Source organism: Thunnus albacares, chromosome 9, assembly GCF_914725855.1.
Source record: "Thunnus albacares chromosome 9, fThuAlb1.1, whole genome shotgun sequence".
In the NCBI taxonomy this organism is placed as follows: domain Eukaryota; kingdom Metazoa; phylum Chordata; class Actinopteri; order Scombriformes; family Scombridae; genus Thunnus; species Thunnus albacares.
This window is the reverse complement of record NC_058114.1, coordinates 21,393,028-21,415,846: the sequence shown is the minus strand read 5'-3', so window position 1 is coordinate 21,415,846 and position 22,819 is coordinate 21,393,028. Positions and strand designations below refer to the sequence as shown.

General features: G+C 42.5%; 1 protein-coding gene across 1 annotated transcript in view; it reads left to right on the top strand.

Moving 5' to 3' along the window:
* The first annotated feature begins 4,118 nt into the window (after nt 1-4,118).
* Nucleotides 4,119-22,819, top strand: part of trabd2b (TraB domain containing 2B) — a 70,934-nt gene continuing 52,233 nt past the window's right edge. Inside the window, exons 1-2 of the mRNA XM_044362610.1 lie at nt 4,119-4,653; nt 7,263-7,832. Of these exons, the coding sequence (XP_044218545.1) occupies nt 4,540-4,653; nt 7,263-7,832 (684 nt within the window). The 5' untranslated portion in view covers nt 4,119-4,539. The remainder of the gene's footprint in view (nt 4,654-7,262; nt 7,833-22,819) is intronic.

Genomic DNA, 22,819 nt, shown 5'->3' with positions numbered 1-22,819 from the left:
GTAGAAAGGGAGAGAAGATAGCAGGGGGGTTCCAGATATGGATAATACAATTACTCACAATGCCGATGATCAGCGGGAGAGAGCACAATGCATCATGGGGTGTCTTTGCCAGCCAAACCTTTGATGTGAGAGCATTATGGGCTCCAGTCATTTGGTGGTCTGATGATGGTGGTGGAGACCCCTGTGTATTCATTTTGGGTTGAGACAATGATTAACACAATTTTCATATCATCAAGTGATTCTCTGACCCCAGATGGAAGCACTGCTGTTTTTCCTCTCTCTCTCTCTCTGTCTCTCTCTCTCTCTCTCTGTCTCTCTTATTCAGATTTTTCCTTCAATTCTTCACCCATATATATATGTACAGCTCTAAAATACATTACATATATACATCTCTCTATATATACATACATCTTTTGCATTCCATATGCAGAAACACATGCATGAACCACATGCATAAATACCGTTGGCACATGAAAACATCATTTTTACACTTACTGATGCTTGCTCACATGTATCCAGGAATCAGTGGGATTATGAGATTAAATACAAATGTAAAGAAGATTCTTGGAATATTATGCAAATGAAATGGGAATGCTTCAAAAACAAGACCTGCTGCTTTTTGATTTGTTGCAAATAAAAGCCTTACTATGCAGATAAAGTCCTCATTAAATATCCCTGTCACCTCTACATAAAACTGCCTTTAATCTGGCTAAATTTCTTTAATCACTTGTTGTAAATGATCAGCAATTTAACTCTGATAATGATTTATGTGACCCTTTCCTTACTTCATCCCAAAACGACTACAGGGGAGAAAAAAAAAATCCCTATGAGACATTGCTTCCAGAAAAACAACCCTGACTGTGACCTCTGTCACCTTATCTCTTCCTCTCATCTTTTCTCTCCTGCCTTTTTTCATTCTCAACTGTGGATGATGAAGATAGACAGTTAGCCATCCACTGCATGTGTTGACATGCCACAAGGGACGTCACTGACTGCAGAGGCTGTAGAAAAAACAAACTTAATACAGATCTATTGTCACTAAACACCATCTAACTCAGTGTGTACACGTTCCACAAACACTATCTGAGATTCTCAGGAACAACATTTAAGAGAGACAGTCTTGTACACTCCCACTCATCTCTACCTGACTTCAGCAGTTGGGCTTCAACAGATTCATTTTGGACCTCCTTCTGACATTCTTTGCCGTATCCCACCCCCTAACATTGTCCTCCACCTCCTATCCCTTCCATTTACACCCCTTTTCCCCATGACGTCCGGAAAGGGAAACCACAATAACATTTCACCGGAGACTCAGTCAATATTATTCCCTGACATCTTCAAAGCAGGACAGAGGATATTGGAGACCGAGCGAGAGACGGGCGGAGATAGAGAGGGAGTGTGTGTGTAGTCCAGCTGAGAGCAGAGACAACAGGCAAGAGACAGAGAGAGAGAGAGAGTGTTCAGTGTGGTCTTCCCAGTGAGTCTGACAGCCAGTCTTCCCTCTGAAGTATGGCTGCCTTAAGCTATGAGCCACTCCTTCATATCCATCATACTCACATTTTCTTTGAAGCACTATCTTTGTGCCCTCGGGTCAACCATCTCTTTCTGTCCTTCTTACCTTTGTCCATACTGTACATAATCTCAGCTCTTCTTTACACCACTAGGGGTCCCTGTGCACATAATAAACAAAACAGTTTGCACACATTCCCAGACTTAGTTGCCCCTTCTTTGTAATAGTTCAGTAGACCTATATAGATATTTCCTTTTTATGTGGTGTAGTAGCAGTGGTAGTAGTTGTAATAGAAGAAGTACCTCTTTCATTACATACCAATAGACAAGTAATGATGCCGAGACAGAGGCAGAGGGTTAAAGCTGGGGTTTTGTGGCAAGACTTCTGCACAATATCAGACAGACAGGCAGCCGTGGAGCCACAAGGACAAGTAGACACAGGATCCTTCGAGCTGGGGGCCACAGATATTTAACAAGGTCTTCACTCTCTCCTTTTGTACCCCCTCTCTCCATGCTTTTCCTCTGTCTGTCCACATGGGGTAAATAGGCTATGTAAAGTCCATGAAAATAGTGGAAAACATCAATATTGTCAGGATTCTGATGCAGATATACTTCATACTTGACTGTTTAACATTTCAAAAATACCTTTACATCAGAAAGGGTTCTCATTCTCCCCTCCGCTCTCTTTCTCTGTCACGCCTCCCCAGATGTGGGTTCTGTAAGTGAGCGTTTCTGCAGTCTGCTAGCAGAACATTAACTTTAAAGTCTTCTTTCGTCCCCAGCTATATGTGCACTATGCTGTAAGTGCTGGCCCCCGTCCAGGAATCTCCAGGAGCCAGCCGCTCATAAGCCCTCTTCTAACCGGCCAAGAATGTGAAAAAGCTCCTTCAAAGTGAAGTCCTCTGCAAGGTGTGGTTAAAGCAGGTACCTGAGTCCACAGGTGGCCATATTAGAGCAGATGAAACCACTAACTGAAATCCCACACCTGTCTCAGAGCAAGAGCCACAAAGGGGAGCAAGGATAAAAAAAAAAAAGATTAGATTAGATCAACATGGTTTTATTGTGTTATTCCTTTATACACTCCCGTGAGGCAGCATAAAGTAGGCTGTTGTACAGATGCATAAAACAAAGAAATATTGACTTTTCAACCTTTCAGATTCTAAATGCTTGATGAACGGTACCCAATAAAAGAGTCAAGGGTCAAAGGACAGAAGTGTCACAGTTTTACAATGTGAAACTGTGTTAAAAGACAAGCTGATCAAAGACGCTCCACACAAACGCCCAATCTACCTCATCTGAATGGAAAATACAATGAGTGTACAGGGTGAGTCGGAGCTGCCCAGTAACAGAAGTGAGCACGGTGAGAAGAGGAGTGGAGAGGAGGGGAGAACATGGCCGAGGACAAAGAGTTACTTGTCCAAGATCTGTCTGCCATTGGCCTACGGGAAGGGGCCCGGTGCCACTTGTTTGAGGGGTCTCCATGATAAATTTCCCACTACTTGACTCTGTCACACTGTCTGCCACTTGGACAATAACTGAGGTCACAGCAGAGTAGTGGAGTGTTGACATCGCGGGCCTGCACACAGAGGGGCCACTCTCTCTCAACACAAGCGTTTATTTCAGATCAGCATGCTCCATATCATGACTAATGCTTCTTAAGAAGAGCGCTGGACTGAAAATAAATAAAACACTTCTCACAGTTATCTTTACTCGGGCCTGTTTATTTGTGACATTAATCATGCGTAAAAGGTCTGGCACTCTCTGCAGCAACATAACTATCTTCTGAACGTACTGCTGCGGGGTTGTCAAACAGAGACAGACAGAGATAAATGCAATCCTGCTGAAGAGGAAGCAGATGACAACATTTGAAATATTGCTCATTTACATCTTTGGAATGACTCTGTTGAAAACCAAGCAAAACAAAATTCTGTACTGCCAGCACCATGTGTGCCACCTGCCATCCTGGCTCCACATGTTTGGTGATAGTTTTCCTTAGAAAAAAAAAGCCACAGAAATGCTATCATACTGTGTATTTTGGAAAAAAGATCACAAAAATATCACCACACAGAACCATATGAAACATAGGTTGATGAGGCATCAGCACAAACACCAAATCTGTTTCATCTGATTGGAAAATATCATGATATAGAGACATCTAGACTTCCGTCTGCTAAGGGCGACCATAAAATGAGGCTGAAAGCTCTGGAAACAGATGGCAAGTGAATTTTTAAGATTTTTCTGTCATTTCAACGTCATAAAGTTGCCTGCAGTAAAGAAACCCCGCAGTAGAGGAATATGAAATAAAAACCACCAAGCTTAATAATCCAGTAATCATTAATTGATTGTTTAATAAGTTTAATTAAAAAGTATACTCACTATCGAGGCATGACAGACATTCTAGCATACTATAAGAAATATTGCCGACCTTATAGTGATGCCATAGGGCAGAAAAAGTACAATGTTGAACGAGGCAACGTCCGAACTCACACTCCAGTACGTTATAAGAACTTTATGAGAATATTCATCCACCCTGCACTCTTTTTTGGGTCTGTCTTGTTGAGCTTTACTCACGCAAACCTGTCATCCCTCTCTGAACCTGCACTCCCTCCTCTTAAAAGAAGCCGTGTGTGTGTCTTGAGTGTGTTGTGTGTGTTTGGGTAGGGTAAAGGGGGGTACTCGAATCGTCCCACCTCCCTCTCTCCCAGTCAAGACGCTCCAAACTTGCGGAGCGCACCGCGGAAACTCTCCTAAGAGTCTTCAGCTCGGCTCCTGCTTTAAGGACTGTACCGAGTGAAAGGAGACAGGAAAAGTTCCAGATCTGAAACAACAAAACTCAGGAAGCGGAGAGAGTCGGTAATGGCGAAGGGGCGGAATGGTCATCCAGGCGAGCGGCACATGTGAGCCCAGAGGCCACCGGTAACGTTTTTATTTCAAAAGCGACGGGAAAAAAGGGCAGTGAGAAGAGAGCACAGGGGAAAAGGCAGATAAAAGTGTGCTGAGAGCTCAGAAGTGTCCTGTCACCTCGGCACGATGGTCTGTCTACCGGGATTCATCTGGGTCTTCCTGAGCGCTCTTCTGCACCCTGTGGCACCCTGGGGCGCAGACCGACGGGACAGACCGAAGCAGTGCGACGCACCAAAGTCGGTGAGTCGCGCTGGGACACTTTATCCATCCAAGGACACACTCACCTACCACGAATACGCATTTGATACATCAAATCTGAGCCTATCTGACAATTTTGTTGAGCCAAAAGAACTGAGGGACACTTGTTGTCAAATTGATCTTGTGATAAAAAAATTTCTGACCAAAAAAAAAAAAAAAAAAACCTCAAATACTCTCAGTATTTGTTAATTTTGTTGGCAACTCCACAGCAGGGCACAATTACGCCTCATATCTTTCCTTATTAATTTCCACAATAAGGTCAAAGGTTATGACCTTTTACACCTTTGAATACCTTTTATTATTAACTAATAAAAGGGTGTGAAATGAGATGGACGGATGATTAAATGAATGAAAAAGGGGAATGCACACGTTATAGTTGCAAGATGAATGTGGATTTCCAGAGAAAAGCCTAATTGGTGTTTAAAATGTGTAATAATAAGAATATTAGGCTACTAATAAATTTATTTTAAAGCAATATCTCGCATTAATATATGTCTAGGTTAAGAAATTAAACATATGTGAAGGTTCAGGCATTTCTGAACCGCCTCAGCAGCGGCTATAATATGATGAGACATATGGGCCTGAGAAATGAAAGCAGAAATTGTTGCCGCTCGCCAACTTTATGGCTGTTTATGTGACAAATGCAAGTGGGGAACACCCACGGGTGACTTGACTTCATTTGGAAAAGTTACACTGACCTTTCAGAAGTGATCCTGTTTCAGCGCAACACAGCCCATTAAAGCACTTATCGGGCGCCTATTGGTAAAATTATGGATGTGGTTTGAACTCATAACGTGAGGAAGTACAGAGTGCCTGTTTGTCCCTCCGTGTGAATATATACTCCACATGACTACGTTTAGTTCCTTGGGGAAAAAAAATCCAAACAAAAGAAAAATATATGACCTCAGCAACAGGCGAATCTTTAAAAATGACACTAATGAGGATCTCATTAGGGAGTGGTTTAGAGATCACAGGCTTTTGTTTCATTTGTGCGTAATGTCCTTTATGCGCATAATGGATATGTTGTCAGACACCACTGAAGGCTTCGTGCTCCTTCGCTTCATGTGATTTGTAATGCGTCAGTACAGTGGTCTCTGTTTTCTGTTAAGAGTAATTACCCCCATAAAAAAGAGCCCTGCGCGTCAAGGCTCTCCAGAAAAGTCCACGCAGCTTTAGCAGAGAGGGGATCTCGCCTCTCCTCAGGCCTTAGACAAGTACGACCGCACTTTCCATGTCTAAAAGTCTTCATTTATGGTCAGGCCTAAGCGCACATTAGCTCGTTAACGAATGACAAAATGCTGCACATGCAAAGAAAAAAAAAAAAAGGTTTCCGTGTCTCCCAAAATATGATGGAAAATGCACTAATGCATCTAATGCCATCCAAACTTTTTCCCGTTAGTCTGCAATGTCTCCAAGGCCAATGTGAAAATTGAGTTAGAGACTTAGATACAAACTCTAAACATTTTTAGTGCAAAAGCAAAACGCTGCTCTAAAATTAAATGAGTACCCTCGATTTATTTTGTCTAGAAGGAGATTGCGCCAGAAATTACTGTATCTTCATTGCAGTTAATTATGATAATAACAGAACATCCCACAAGAAGATTTCACTGGCTCTTGGCAGCCATTTTCAAAGCTCCATATGACAAAGGCAGCATTGGCAGTGTGTAGTATAATTTGAACACAGCTGAAGGAAATCTTGATTAAATTTTAGAAGTAAACATTTTCTAAGAATAACTTTATTTTACAGTAATGGGTTTCATCCCTCAAATGCCTGATTACACTGCATCTCAGAAGCCAGAAGTTTGATATTGTTTATAACAGCTAATTCTTTTTTTTTTCTCATATTTGAATAATGCCAACATAAAAGTCATAGCACGTGTACAGCACATTTGCAGAGCACTTAATAAGAACCATATTTTAAATGCACTATGGCCTTATGCTCATTTCCAATGGCTGTGATTATTTAATTTCCATCGTGACATTGTTTTGTATTAAGATAACCACAATAGACAAACACTTCCTGTAATATAAACCCTAGAACACAAAAACAGTGCTGTTCTTGAGGCTGTCAGCACCAGATTTCCCCACCTGGTGTAAAAAATTTCACAAACAAAAGTATCACAGTGGGGTCAGAACGGAGAGCAGGTTTCTTTCGGCTTTTGGCTTTTATGAGCTCTGGTGCAGTATATTTGCACTGCAGCCTTGAAAATGCTTCCCAGGCCGAAAGAGGCTTTGGCAACCGAGGTATGCACCTCAACAATACACGGGGGTCTGTTTACAGCCCAGAAGGCCCCTCTATAAACTCCCTGGCTGCACCACAGCAGCAAGCCCTCGCAGCACAGCCCCGAGCTGACTAGACTTCATGCTTCCCCTGCCGTCATCTCAAAATGGTATTTCAATCTTTAACTTGTTGACCTGACCATATGAGCCAGTAAACCACAATAGAGGAAAAATGTGTCAGCTTTAGTTTTAAGGCACGTTGAGTTGCTCTAACATGATGGTTCTACCATTTTTGTTTCCTTTTGCTCTCAAAATCTTTACCTTCCTCTCTTATTTTCATTCCTCTCCCCCTTCCTCTGCCTCTTCCACAGCAAAGTGACATGAACTCTTTCTTGTGGACAATAAAGCGTGCCCCTCCTCACCCCCCTTCTTACCTTTTTGGTACCATCCACGTGCCCTACACCCGGGTCTGGGACTTCATCCCCAACAGCTCCAAGCAGGCTTTCCACAAGAGCCACAATGTTTTCTTTGAGTTGGACCTGACCGACCCTCTGACCATCTCAAAGCTGACCAGCTGCCAGCTGCTGCCCCACGGGGAGAACCTGCAGACCCTGCTACCTCGAGACCTCTACCGCCGCCTCAAACGCCACCTGGACTATGTCAAACACATGATGCCTTACTGGATGACAGCTGACCAGCGTGGCCGCGGCCTGTACGCTGACTACCTATTCAACGCCATTGCGGGGAACTGGGAGAGGAAGAGGCCTGTGTGGGTGATGCTGATGGTCAACTCGCTGACGGAGTGGGACGTCCGGTCCAGGGGGACGCCGGTGCTGGACTTGTTTTTGGCTCAAGAGGCTGAGAGGATGAGGAAGACAACAGGGGCAGTGGAGCGGGTGGAGGAGCAGTGTCATCCCCTCAACGGACTCAACTTCTCTCAGGTAAGAGGATGGAATGTTTATTTTCTCCTTTTTACATTTGACTCCCATTGTGTACACAGCTGGAATAGCTGGCAAAAACGCAAGGACAAGCCAGGCCTAGTGCGGGCATGAGTAGATCATAAGATTGTGTATCCTGTTTCCTTCTGCTTGTAGAAAACAAGCAGATTGGGCTCTATAATCCACAGTAAAAGTTGAGAACCCTTCAATGAGTGTGCCTGCACAGGTTCGGGGTGTTGCACCTCCTCTGAATGAAATGTGGGAGAGGACAACACAAGAAGGGAAGAAAAAGTGATTAAAACTTGCCTGCTGGAGACAGCTTTATGGTTATGGATGTCCCTCCACCTCACTAAACAAACAGGCTCAACAGCTGAATCTGCAAAGAGGGTGTCAGGCTGAGCAATGTACATGCAGAACAGATTAGAGAAGGTGAGAAGAGCAGAGAGCTCTCTCTTTCATTAACGCAGACTGGCTGTCTGGCTCTCTGCGGTATTGCAACACTCACACTGTAATGGGAGACTGAAAGATGAGGGAAATAACCTAATTACTCGATGAGGTAAACATGGGGAGTATATCCATCTTTAATTTCATGTGTGATGTTTAAGAAATGACGGGAACATGTGTCTATTTAAAGATTTAGTCAGTTGGAGGTCACCTAAGCTGGTGGTTGGGGACTATTTTTCACATCGTGGGAGGTCCTAGAAAAATCTGTGATGAGCCTTGACACACGAGGAAGATGCATTCTGATTTATTTTCTAATATAACCTTTGATCAACGTTAAGGAGGAAAAAGTGGGCAGAAATATATGTCCCTAGAAACTGAATTTGAATCATTTGTATTTGAATTTGAATTGCTCAACTTGAATAATTGCATTAAATAACTGAATTTGAATGACATAATTTGTATTGTTTAATTTGAATAATTGCATTGAAAAACTGAATCTGAATGGCATCATTTGAAATTGAATTTATTAGTTTGGAAGTGAATTCCAATAAACTTGTAACTGAATGTAATTAATTAATTATGAAATTGAATTCAGTAGCTCTGAAACTGTATTTGATCCTCAATGAAAATTCAACTCTTTCACATTCAGTTCTTGCAAATTCAATTTCAGTTCACTGAGACACACATCTGGTTGTTGAAGAAGAGCAATGGAGTGCAGATTCTCATATTCATATACATTATAAGTTTATACAAACCTGTGAATCAAGCCTTTGGTCATGCTCTAACATGCTGAAAACTGATGGTGTTCAGTTCAGAGTATCATGTCCAGAGAACTGAAAGGAATTTTCACACAATTTCAAAAATGAACTTGATCCATTTACAATATGATAGTATTAACAGAAGCCCACTCAGGCGAAAATGTTACCATGGCGACGGCTCAGGTGTAAAACTCAAATAAAGTAATATAGCAAGACATAAAACTACAGTTTTTACATAAAATAGAGAAAACACTTTCTAAACGTCTAGCCCCCATTGGTCATTGATATTATTGAGAGAAAATAGTTGTTACAGTAGGTGAAAAAGGAGTTCTGTGAATCTGCACTTGTTTGCTCCTCCTCAACGACTGGATGTGTGTCTCAGTAAACTGAAATTGAATTGCAAGAACTGAATTTGAACTGTGAGAACTGAATGTGGAAGTGTATAGAGAGCTGAATTTTCAGTGAGGATCAAATACAGTTGCAGAGCAAATTAATTCAATTTATTACATTACATTCATACTCAAGTTTATTGGAATTCAGTTCCAAACTAATAAATTCAATTTCAAATCATGCTATTCAGATTCAATTTTCAGTGCAATTTTTCAAGTTAAACATACAAATTAAAATTATGTGATTCAAATTTAGTTTTTTAATGCAATTAATTAAGTTGAGCAATTCAAATTCAAATATAAATGATTCAATTTCAGTTTCTAGTGACACATATTTCAGCCCGTAAAAAACATCTCAGTGTGTGTATTCACGTAGTGCTCACAACCAAACACATACGCTTCCCATGCACGGCACGCAACACACAAAGGCACACTGTAAGCAGCACGCAAAGCTCCATACATGCACTCTGGCGATGTGGTGCAATAGAATCTGCGAGGGCGAAAGCCTCCATGTGACAGGTCTAAGGGCTAATTTGAGAGGCAGTGGGCTCCCAGCCTCTCCTCTTTCATCAGCACCTCCTAACTACACTGTCAAAGTCGCATTGCATACCCTGCACATGCCTGAGAGCTTTACTGCCCCTAGAAATAAGCTTGGTAAGGCACACTGTGTAATGAAGAGGACAAGTGCTGATGCCGTTAGGAAGGTGTTGCAATTTGTGTAGTCTGTTATGTCCTGTAGATGTGTGCTCTTCTTCTTATTATTATTAAAGGCATTTATGTCCTTTAACTTTAGTGCCGTCTCAGTCTAAATGCTGATCTGTATTTAGTGTGACAGGCACAGCAGTTGTCCCCAAAAACAACACTGTTTTAAATAACACTGTAACAGAGTTGAGTAGCAGCGCAGTTTCCAACTTTAGATAAGTGTTTATGTTTCCCAAGAACTTCCATTCAACTTCAATATGCATCATCTTTTGTTCAGTGAAAAGCAAAAGCAGAATGCACTGGATTTACAAGACACTGTAACATTTTTACAAGACAGGTGTTCAAATTCAGATAAGAGTTTTATTGCCATGGAAATTCAGTCAAAATTGGATCATGGATAACTTCAATTTCACTGCAGCAGAGCGCAAGCACGGCTGGACTTCTGAGCCTCCAACCCCCCTCGTTTTCAGATATGTATGAGAACAATTCAGAGCTGAACTGAAACTGACATGGAAACCATTATTCTCAATTATAATAATTTGTGATTTAATCTGAACACTATGGTTGATTGGATCCCTCTACGCTTGACTGTAACAGCGATGAGGTCAGGAAGGATTGATAGACAAAGAGTTAAAGAGAAAATGTGTGGGTGGCAATCAGAAGAAAGAGAAGTGAGACACCGGGAGTGAAAGACAGAGATAGAGGCTGACTATGAGGAATAGAGAAAGTGTATAGGCAGCCTTGGGGTTGTTGTGCGGACGAAAAGGGAGACCGATGTGCATCCTCTCACTGCTAGCACTAATCTGAAACATGAGCAATGCTTAAAGGGAGATCTGAGTTTGGAAATGTTCCAAGTCCTGCCGGCCCACATATTATTTGTTCCCAATAAAAGTAGCTGCTTACAATATCCTGTAGCTTTGCTGCTGGCTCTTAGAAACATGAGCGCTGGTGATTCATCATCTGTCATACAGTAGGTCCCTCATAGGCACCTGGTCCCAGTGGTGCCAGTTGGGCAGCTCCACAAGTAAGTTGTGGCTTGGGAGACCTGTGACATCAGAGGAGGAAGTTTTGGTACGAAAAGGGGTACAGCAGATAAATCATCCTCTCTGGGATAGAAGGAGGTGGAGCGGGTGTTTTAGCACTGATCACCTGTTTGTAGTGGGGATGTAGGTGGTAGTGAGGGAGGGATGGAGAGATGTCAAGTATGCCAGAGCCGTCTTTAGACCATCATGCTCTATTGAAAGCTCTGTCTGTCTGAGACCTTTCTAGATCACAGAGAGGTGTGGATGTCTCTTTGAGAGGGACTTAAGAGGCTGTGGAAACAAAGGTGGGTTGTGGTGCATGGTTCTTCTCCAGCTCCGTGGAGGCCAATGTAGGTCGACAGCTGGGCGGGCCGGCCAGGACCAAAGTCTTTGCAAATGCTTTGAGCACAGACTGGGAGCAGCTGCAAAAAACTAAGTTGGCCAGAGGGTGCACACTCCACAACCACAGCTTTGGAAGTCACCTATATCACCTTATACTTCCTCTTCCTTCAAGGGTGGATCAATAAATTCCCATGATGACTGAGATGAGTATTGCACCTTTTGAATCTACTGAAATTGCAAACAGCAAACTTGAGTAGGCCCCCAGTTTCAGCATCACAACGGATACTAGGATAACATGTCTTGATGGTGCACAGTACCTCACCGTACGCTTATTTTCACCTAGATTCTGTATATTATTAGAGTTAAGATGTGGAACAAAAACAGCTCTAGTGCAAAGTTGCTTGTGGGAAATTTGAGGGCGGCTCCAGCCTGTGGGCCTCCTCTCTCACTCCCAGCAAATAAACACCCATATTTATTTTCTCTGGGTCGCATTGCAGCCGAGGCCACTAGCCCATGTCGGAGAGAAATTACGTCATATCAGTGGCGCCTGTCTCCTGTGTAGGGGTCAAGGGTGGGAGGTGGTATTGGAGTCGCAGAGCAGCAGAGCGGTAAGGAGACTGTCTGCTGGGGTCAGTCTGGGCAAGCAGTACCCAATCTGACGGAGTACCTGGTCCAACTTCTGAACAGGTTGACTTTCCATCAGCTCACACTATTTGTGAGAGAGATAGTGAAAGAGAGAGAGAGAGAGAGAGAGAGAAAGAGAGTGAGAGAGAGAGAGAGAGAGAGAGAGAGAGAGGGCTGACTGTCGGTATACCCCAATATTGTCACGTCGGGCTGGAGAGGGGACTGGGTAAAGGTTTTTAGGCATGGGAGGGTGGAGGTGACAGAATCTGGTTTCCTCTCAGCAGAAGGGCATTGTCTTCATAGTGGGGAGGTGCTCTGTTTACAGCGTTGGTAAAAGTCTGACATGTCTATTTCAATCAGTGCACCTCCTCAGGGTGACGCTTTCTGTTGTGCTGACGCTGCAGCCTCACACATGTTGTGGTCTCAGTGAGGAACTTTTAGGCCTGGAGGTGGGGCTAAAATATCACAACAGTGTGTTTGTTGATGGTGTAATCATATACAATATGATGACATTTAGTTTTTTTCAATATATGTATGAAAACTAGTAATGAAAAGTACATGGTGCTAGGATAGCAACCACTAAGTTTACACACAGTGGTCATAAAGTGAAACTTTTTTTCTATCTGGGCTCGCGCTCTAACTCTGTTTAGTCACACAGTCTGTGTTTCCTGTATGTCAGTATTACTTTATATGATATTAAATTTGATTTCAGATTGGACCTCCTAAGTATACAGCCCTAGGATATAAATCAGTGATTTGAAAATGATTTAAAAACTGTAACATAGTAAAAGTAAAATACAGCTCATATCCAGGAGGAATAACTTTTGCTGTACAGATCCAGAGGTTTCTGGCTGTGTATGGCAGTTATTTGATGAGCATTTATAGTGAGCAGTGAAGACCAGGGTATGAGTGTCTCCAAAATCTGGGCAAGGGTTGCTAAGAGCTGAAATAAAATCAAAATATGATTCTCATGCGTGTATCAAATCATACAGAATACTTTGTGTTGTGTTCCTTGGACCGTGTTCACCTAAACAGGACATCTTTAAAGGGAGGAATTAAGTAACATCCAACCTTACCCATATCCAAATATTTACATTCCGTGACGGGCGTGTAGGTTTTAGTTTGAAGCAATGTGTTGGCCGCTGAGGCTGACTGATGGAAAAAGCGTTCTGTGTCTGCACTCTGCTCTTCTTTCCTCTGACCCCCTCGCTCCTTTTGGATCTCTGTTCTGTCGTTCTTGCTCCGTCTTTCTCTCTGACAAGTCCCGAGGCTCTGGTTGTCCCGTTCCTAACCCATTGCTCATCTGCACGCATACGCATCAACACACACACACAGTGGAAAAAGAGGAGGAGGTGGAGATTACCTTTAAAGTGTGCTGGAGACCTGTATCCCCTCTTTAAGCGTGACATCTGAGGGTGTTTCGCATCTAAGCTATAATTACCTGCGCAAATATGTGGAAAACTGCGAGGCAACACGTATCAGGCTGATCATCTGGTCCTGTCGGCAGGCGGACGGCAGTCCCACTGTTGCACTAATGACTTAATAGGCCCCTTAATGACCAAATAGCCTGCTGCCATCCAGAAGCACTTAGACAATTATGTGCTGGCCAGAACACTGCAGGCTGACTGTTAGACAGAGGGAGGTACAGAGGCTGGATATGGAAAATAAGGGCACTGTACACTTGACAACTAGATAAATCACAATGTCTTTTATTTGAATTACATTTTGTAAGAAAAAACATGAGATAAAAGAAAAAAAATACTGAATTGAAAGTTATAATGGAGTTTGATAGCAGGCAGCAGACAAGAGCTGAGAATCCATGTGGCTACAAGAAACAGTTTAAAGTAAGAGCCACAATTTTAGCATTTTCGTAACTGGAAAAACTACAGTCAACTCCACTCTCTCCACCCACTCACTTATCCAAAGTTGAAAGTGGCAAGCTCACCAAGTAACTTAGAAGAAAATCATGCAGGGAAAGTGGGAACTCTAAAAGAGTATTTGTGTATCCAGGGTTGATCTCTTTTCTTTATTCTGTAGAACTTGCACCTTTGTTAAGAAACTTTATTAATCAACGGTGAACTATTTACTTCACTCAATCCAGGAAACCTTTATAAATCTCTCTGCTCCTCTATAAACTCACTGCTTTCAGTCAGTGCATCCAACAGAGGTCACGTGCCTCCTCGTTCTGAGTACCTGAGAGACCTGAGGTAATGACTCCACCACATTGTCACTGAGCTGAGTGCCGCTGAGGTAGTGAGTTAAGCGTGGCATGTTCGAGTGCTCCTCCATACTTCAGTCCTCAATATGCCAAAACCTTCCCTCCTTCCTTCGCCCACATTCTCCCTCTGGTGGGGAAAATGAGCATTCCTTTCTGCTTAAATTGTGGTGGCCTCACATCACACTATTACTACACTCAGTTACTGTCTCACTATTCTCATTTTGCTGGATTTGAGTGCAGCCTTGGATACAGTTGATCATACAGTTCTACTCAACAAACTCAGAAACTGGGTTGGCCTAGGTGAAACTGCTCTTAACTGGTTTTTATTTTACTTATAAAATATCAAAGTCACTGTTGACGTAGGTAAACGGGTGGGGTCCACGCAGTCTGCCCAGGGGATTCAACTCGGCAGGTTAGGGATGGCTGCTCGGTGTGGGAGGATCCCCTCGTGGGACCTCTCCTCGGCGCTGGCTGGCCCTTGCCCGTTGCATTTCCTCCATGGTGGTGCACCATGACCGGCTCTAGGTTGGCTTGGAAAGGGCCGGGGCGAAGGTGGCTCGCAGCTTCAGCCGTGAGCTTTATAGTGCCCCTTGCCCCAGACCTCTCAGGGCCGTGGACAAAGTGCTCACTGTGCCCTCTCTCCCTGTAGGAAGGGACGGGGCCCCCTACTCCCGGCGCAACTGTTAACCGGGGCAGACTGTCCACAGTGCGCCCCACCATGTCACTTCACCAGGGCGGGACCAGCCCATGTCAAAAGCGCCAAAATGTCGGCAACCCACCCGACTCTTGAAACATGGACTAAGGATTCGAATGCACACACAAGTCAGAGGGTGAAGCTAACCCTGTGGTGCAATGAGAGTGAGGGTTGGCATGCGCCAGCCGAGGTGGGATCTTGGCCCCTCGGGGTTGGGCACACCATTGGCCCATCTCGTCCACACTGTGTGGGAGGTGGAGTGTGAGTGCATGCGATAGGACCCAAAAGATGGTGAACTATGCCTGGGCAGGGCGAAGCCAGAGGAAACTCTGGTGGAGGCCCGTAGTGGTTCTGACGTGCAAATTGGTCGTCCGACCTGGGTATAGGGGCGAAAGACTAATTGAACCAGCTGGTTCCCTCTGAAGTTTCCCTCAGGATAGCTGTTGCCCAGAGTTTCGCAGTTTTATCTGGTAAAGTGAATTATTAGAGGTCTTGGGGCTGAAACGATCTCAACCTATTCTCAAACTTTAAATGGGTAGTAAGCCTGGCTCACTGGCTTGGAGCCAGGCGTGGAATGTGAGCCGCCAAGTGGGTCACTTTTGGTAAGCGCAACAACTTAAGGTCTTCAACTACTCTCATGTCCTGGCTAAGTCCTGGGCTCTATTTTGTTCAGTTTGTATCTGTTGCCCCTTGGCCATGTTATTCGCCATTTCATCCCTGCGTCCTCCCATTGTTATGCCGATGATTCACAGTTGTATGTCTCGTTTAGCCCTGAAAATCGTAACAATCTGGATTCTCTGCACTGCTGCCTGGCTGCCATTAAGGACTGGATGACTTCCAACTTCCTGCAACTGAATACAGATAAAACTGAAGTCCTGGTTATTGGTCCTGATCATATTTCTAACAGTGTCAAACCCCCAGTTAGAAACTTGGGAGTTAGATGTGAGTCTTGTTCAATCTTGCCATTTACAAATTGGAAATGTTGCCAAAGTCAAACCAATACTCCCCAAAAACATAGTTGAACAAATTATCCACACCCCCATTTCCTCTCACCTAGACTACTACAATTCATTATTTACCTGCTTAAACGATGCAGCAGTTGCCCGTTTACAGTTGGTGCAGAATGCAGCAGCAAGACTTCTCACAAACACTCGACTTAGGGAACACATCACTCCAGTTCTGGCTGAATTACACTGGCTCCACATTCATTACAGAATCCAATTAAAGATTCTATTGATTACTTTTAAATCCCTACATGGTCTGGCTCCGCTTTACATTTCAGAACTCTTAAACCCTTATTCTGCACTGAGAAATGTTGTTAAAAGTTCCACGGTCCAGGCTTAAAACAAAGGGGGATCATGCTTTTACTGTTTTAGCTCCAACACTGTGGAACAGTTTAAAAAGCTTTTAAAAACCCACCTGTATGGACTGGAATTTATACAATATTTTTTGAAATGTCTATTCAAATATTTTAATGCTGTTCTTTTATACTTTGTTTTATCTCTATGTTTGATCACTTCTTCAGATGATCATAACTCCCTGTTTTTATTGCATTTTCTGTATATGATGTACTTTTAATTTTTTTCTTTTTATTTCTCTATGTTCGCTATCTTTGCACCTATATTGTATAGTATTATATTTTGTGAAGCACCTTGTAACTCTGGTTTTGAAAGGTGCTATAGAAATAAAGTTTATTATTATTATTATTATTTACTCTCTAGTCTATTTATATACGATTATTTTGTCATCTTAACTGTGGAAATTGCAGTAAAGTGAATGGTGGTTCAGTGTGTTTTCCTGCAGACATGGCACATTTTATTTCTATATCACATTTTTGCCCATCACAACAAGGTAAAACTGCTGTAAATTGTTTTCTATGGGAAGGGCAGGTAGTCTCCAGGATGGCTGAGGTTAATCTCAGGTTGTCTGGGCCAGAGGCTGATTGATCACAGACAGGAATGTGACTTCTGATTTCCTCAGAGACCCACTCGGCCCCTCTGGAATGTTGTTGTCTTTTGGGACGTTGTTGTTTTATAATTTTTGTTTAACCAGTTTAGTCACGCTAAAACCAAGGATCACCATATGCACATGTGATGTGATGTGTGTGCCATGGAAGTATTTCTGCCTTTTAAGTTTGTCCTTTTCCGTAGATGTCATCACTTACCATTACATTCTTCACAATTATATTTTACAGTTTTGACTTTGAAATAAGGCATAAATGCACCTTTTTATTATATCGGTAGTCATCAGGTGTTCAGAAAACATTTTTCTGCAGGCGGGAATGAGGCCTTTAACATTTATCTAATGAAATAACTCCAACAAGTCCACTGAAATAAACAAAAAAGAACGACAGAACGACACATGGAAGTGTTTTCTGATATCCAAAGTCAAGGGTGACTAGACTTACTCTAGAGACTTAAACACATTTCTCCTCTCATCTAAAAGGCTTCTTCAGTTCCCGTTTTCTGATCTGACAGCCATATCGGCAAAACAACATCATTAGTCATTGTCTTCCAAAACTTCCAAAACAAATCACTGTTGCAAAAATAAAACCCCCTTTGACCGACATGGGTATGGTCAAGGTTTGGTTGGATTTAGGCACAAAAACAACTTGGTTAGGGTTAGGTAATAATCTTTGTCATGCTTAAAAGAAAACAACGCTGACTGTCGTCCAACATTTTATTGACCTATCCAGCTACCCTAACCCCCTCCCTTTGTAGATTTTGTGCCAACATCACACTATTTCGTCCAAGAGGGTTTTCTTGCTTGAATTTAAACACATGTCGCTTTTGGGCATTTTGCTGAGACATCTGCTGCTGTCAGCAGGGAGGACAGTCTGAATAATTCTTAGTCTGCTTCCAAACATGCACTGCTTTGGCAGTTTATGAGTGTGTGATCCTGAGTTGCTCTGCCTCAGCAGTGAAGCAGTGAGAAGTTTGCCCATAAACAGAAACAGATGATTAGGGCTAAATGGGACAAAGTACTCAACTGCATTACGCACTGATTCCTGCCCTCAAAATGCGGCTTTAAAATCACCAGTGAACCAAATCTAAATGTGCAATCGCCATAAATAACACTGTGTATTGCCGCTAACCAGACAATATTGTGTGTCAATATCGCCCAGGGTGTGGGTGAATGTGGAAAGAAGATTGCCAGTACACCATGGCATGCAACTTTCTATGTTGGATGCTTGGTGTTCTGAGATGAACTCAGCGTCCTGGCCTGTGTGTGACATCAGCCACACATACTACCACACCTCATACGCACCACTGGCCAACAGTCATAAATAGGTGCCAGTAGAGAACAACTGCATGTATGTGTGTGTGTGTGTGCTGTGTGAGCCGGGCTTGTCGAGGATTAGGGAGCATTAGTGAAGCCCTCTCACTGAACCCAGTTTTAATGTGACCCATGCGTCTTCTCTGCCCCCTCTGCCCTGTCCCCATTATACACAACCCAGTGGAGCACTTCAGCAATGCTCACGCCCTGCCACTGCACCTCTCACCTCTCTATACCCCCTTTCCAAAAAAAACAATTTTCTTACATTATTCTGCAAGCTGTATAATAGTGTGTTTTTTCTTCTTATATTTATCTATTCAGTCAGACTTGTAGGGAATATGTACCTCACTTTTTTTGGCTTTACTATGTGTCACACATTCATGAATACAGTATTCACACTTGGATCTGCCCTGTGTAACAACATTTTGATTCTACTACTGGTTTCATATAAAAGTGATAATTTGGATCAAAGATGACTGAGTACAATTACCTGTGAGAGTGAACTGAGCATTTGTTTAATGGGAGAGCTGAAGAGTTGAACAGCATCATAAAGGCCGCGACCATTGACCTTATCATCCCAAATTCAAATTTCATAAACGTTTCTGACAACGGTTGGCTGCTCAAAAACTGTGTAGTATTTTTTTATATGTCCTCTACTGAATATCATTTTAAACTGGGGCTCAGGTTGAAGTAGGGGAACCATATGTGAGTAACATATACTTTATCTTTTGTGGTTGGTATTCCTGCTTTGCCTTGTAAACGCATGATTTCATGCTTGTTCACAAATACAGAAGAACAAAGAAACTTAACTCCAGTAACTGAGTGTGCATGACTCAGTTCCCAACTCCCTGACCGATGTAAAAACTGCCAGTTGGAAACAATGCCCCACTTGTAAACTTTATTAGGGAGCACGTAAATCCTGACATTCATCCTATTCTCCTACCTGCACAATCAGGCACAGAGTAACACCCCCATTACACACCTCTCCATAAAAGAGTACCTATTAGTTGAGGCAGAAAAAGCAGACAGGGGAGGAGGCAGAGAGACAGTGAGGCAAGAAGTGAAGTAGGAAGGCCAAGAGATTATAAAGACTGGGTGGTGAGGTGTAGAGGCAGGGATCGTTGGGAAAATGGACAGGCAGGAGGGGAGGCGGACTATCAGACAGGCAGGCAGCCAGGAAAGCAAGACAAGACAGCGAGCAGAGAGACAGGGAGGCAGGGAAGCAGGAGACAGGCTCCAGTACTATTAACAGGATGCGTTTGTACCAGTACACACAGTTTTGCGCGGATAGATTACTTCAGAGATAAGTGAGAGTACAAACACAGAACTTCACAGGTCAAACAGAGCCGAGTCACCAATTTGAAAAATGTCCAAATCTTCATCCTCCGATTACAGTTATTAGACACGCATGTCTATATTCCAGTCTAGTTCCTCCCCGAAGAATTTTCTTTAAAACAAATTTTAAACACCATTTATGGTCAGTGTGGATTAAAAGTCTTGGGGCCTGCTGTTCAAAAACGGATCCCAAACCATCAGCTGACCACCTAGATGGGCAAAAGTCCTCATGTTAATTCAACCTTAATCAAAATCCTTCAGTCTCTGCTGGTCAATGAATTTGTTTTACCCCGCTGTGCCCTCGATAGCTCAGGGGATTTCAGGCATTTGTGCATTCAGGCCTCTGTTTCACCTCTCAAATTAGAGTTCCCAGAACTTTCTCTGAGCCAGATTGACTGAGGGAGTCGGTTGCCCTCGTCTGTGCCCTCTAAATGACCCCATCCCTTTGGTTAAAGTAGCCCCAACCCCCCCACACTGCTATTGAACATGACTTTTTCAGACCCTTGTAAGGGCACAGGGCTGAGCCAATTAGTCTTTGTAAATTATTTTTAACAGGATAAGCGGATGAATGAATGCATGGATGGATGGAGATTTTCCTTGTTTTATTTTTTGCACTATAAAATGAGTTAACCATAGTTTTAAGTAAAGTTGCTGTTAATGTACAAATCATGCATGCACCCTTTGTGTCGTCCTGTTTGAGAATTCCCATCCATCTGGTATTTAAAGGGGGTAAAAAAAAAAAAAAAAGAAAGATAAAATTGGCTGCCCTGCTGTTGACGTGTGACCTGGTCAATCCTTACCACGAGAGAAAGGACCGAGGGGAAAAAAAAAGAAAAGAAAGAAAAAAGGGGATTATGAGAAAGAGAAGTGAAGGAACAGGGACAAGTAGGGAGAAGCAGAATAGCCCCAGTGCCACTAAGGCAAAAAGGGAAAGAGAGGAGAGGAAAAGAAAATTGTTCAATTTGGTGGTACTGGAGAGAGCAAAGACAACAATAACACAGGAAACCTTTCACTTTCTCCACTTGACAGTTTCCTTTGTGCCAAAATAAAAAAGACAACAGTAAAAAAAAAAAAAGGATGCTGCTGTGAAGTCTGTCTCTCCTCTTCTTCTTGGTTTTGAGGTTCTTTTTCCCTACTGCTCTCTCACATCACGGTCAATTTCACCTGTCATTCACCAGTGCAGTTTTTCCAACACAGTTCTTCTACCTTTCCCAAGGCATATGCTCTCTTGGCGTCCACTGGAACAGTTTAAATATAATATCAAACATATGGCAGAGTTTACGGAACGTAAATGAGATGAGAAATCAAATTTGCCTAGAGAGTCGTAGCGGGACTGTGGTCTCTGAGGGGTGCCGTTGTTTAGGGAGAGTCTAAATGATGGGCAGCCGTAATTACGCCCACGAACTGAGTGGGAGAGCTGCGGATAGAGGGGATGGGATAAGTGAGTGAGCCAGGAGGAGAGGGAGAATTGGGGAGAAGGCCCAGGGGGGAGAAAAAAGGGGTGGATTTGAAAAAGAGGTGCTCTCAGGGGGTGGCTTTTTTCTCTTTTTTTTTCTTTCTCTCACTCTCTCTTGTGGGTGTGCATCATGTGACGATGTGTAATTGGCCTGTGGTCACACCAGAGTTGTGCAAACAGATTAGCGGGGAAACATGTCAGCCTAAGGGGCTGCGGAGGTGAATGTGTGTGTTGTGTGAATCACAGATGTGGGATTGTGTGGGAAATGGTTTGATGGAGTAAAAGCTATATTAATGGTGAACAGGTGGGGCAGCTGACTTTGTCACAGACAAATTTGTTGTCATGGGCACACAGGGAGCTAATGTCTTTATGCACGGTTACACATGCATATTGAATACAGACACATTCATTTACACACAGACTTTTGATGCTTCATTTGCATTAACTAAATTAAATCATGTTTGCAATCCATATATTCCACAGGTTCAGTGTGGTTTGTAGACACTTGAGGATAAAAATCTTGGTTTCAGCAATGAAGTCTGGCTACACTGCACCACTGCATATACTGTATAGATGTTATGTGTGTGCGTGATCATCCTGGTATTTCTAAAACATCTAACAGCAAGTTTGTAGATAAAACACTGTTGATATTAAGGCAATAACAGTTTTTTAATAGTTCTAGTAATGCCTATGAGGCATTTTCAAGACATTCAGTAACAACTTGAACTATATTTTTTTTCATGAAAATAGTCAAATTTAATATTGACAACTGGCATAAAAAACAAGAAGTCACAAACTCAATGCAGTAATAACAGTCTTTGAAAACATGCAATAAAACGTCCCATTAAGATAAAGTTCAGGGCTGTTCTCAGCTAAAGTTGGCCCTGGCAACAGACAGATGCTGCGCAAGTGAACATTCCTGGAGCAGATCTGAGGAGACCGAGAATCAGTGTCAGGGAGAATACGAGCAAGAGAGAAATCTCATGAACATACTGTATGAGCCCATTCAGATATATGAGTTTGACTTGGCTGAAGAAAGTTGGTGTTTAAGCAGATGCGGTTATTGGTTTCTGATGCCCCTGTCAACTCTGTGCCAGACCACCTGTCTTTGGGTAGTAATATCATCCCATTATATACCACCCAATGTGGACGGCCACCATATTTTGTCCCGAAACACTCCAACTCCTCTATGTGTATATTCCCAGGCCTGTCTTTGTTTAAAATAAACGTTCGTTTCCAGAGGGTGTCTAGTTTGAGTCCGTGCACATTTGTGTTACATTCTAGCACATGATATGAATATTTAAAATAAATAACCCTTCAAAAGTGTTTTTATAGTTCTGGCAACACTTTTATCAAGACAACCGTTGTGTTTAAAGTTGTAATTAATGGCTTTGAGTCATAAGCCATTAACGAGCACATTTTTTAGGTTGCTAGGTTGCAAAAAATTCTGGCTGGTTTTTTCTTTTTTCTATTTTTACAGAAGCTCTTTAGTTCATCAAAAAGGTTCTTCCAATAGAACTGTTAAAACTGTAGATATATAGCTTATTGATATAATTAGAAAATTATAAATGCATAACCTTTATTAATGACTTATTAACTTATTTGTTATTATTATATTATTATATTTATTATATTATTATATTAACTTTTTAATGATTAAAAACTGAAGCTGTAAGTTATAACCATCTTAAGGGATTTTCCACAACCTGGCAACCCAAAAGCTGTTGTTA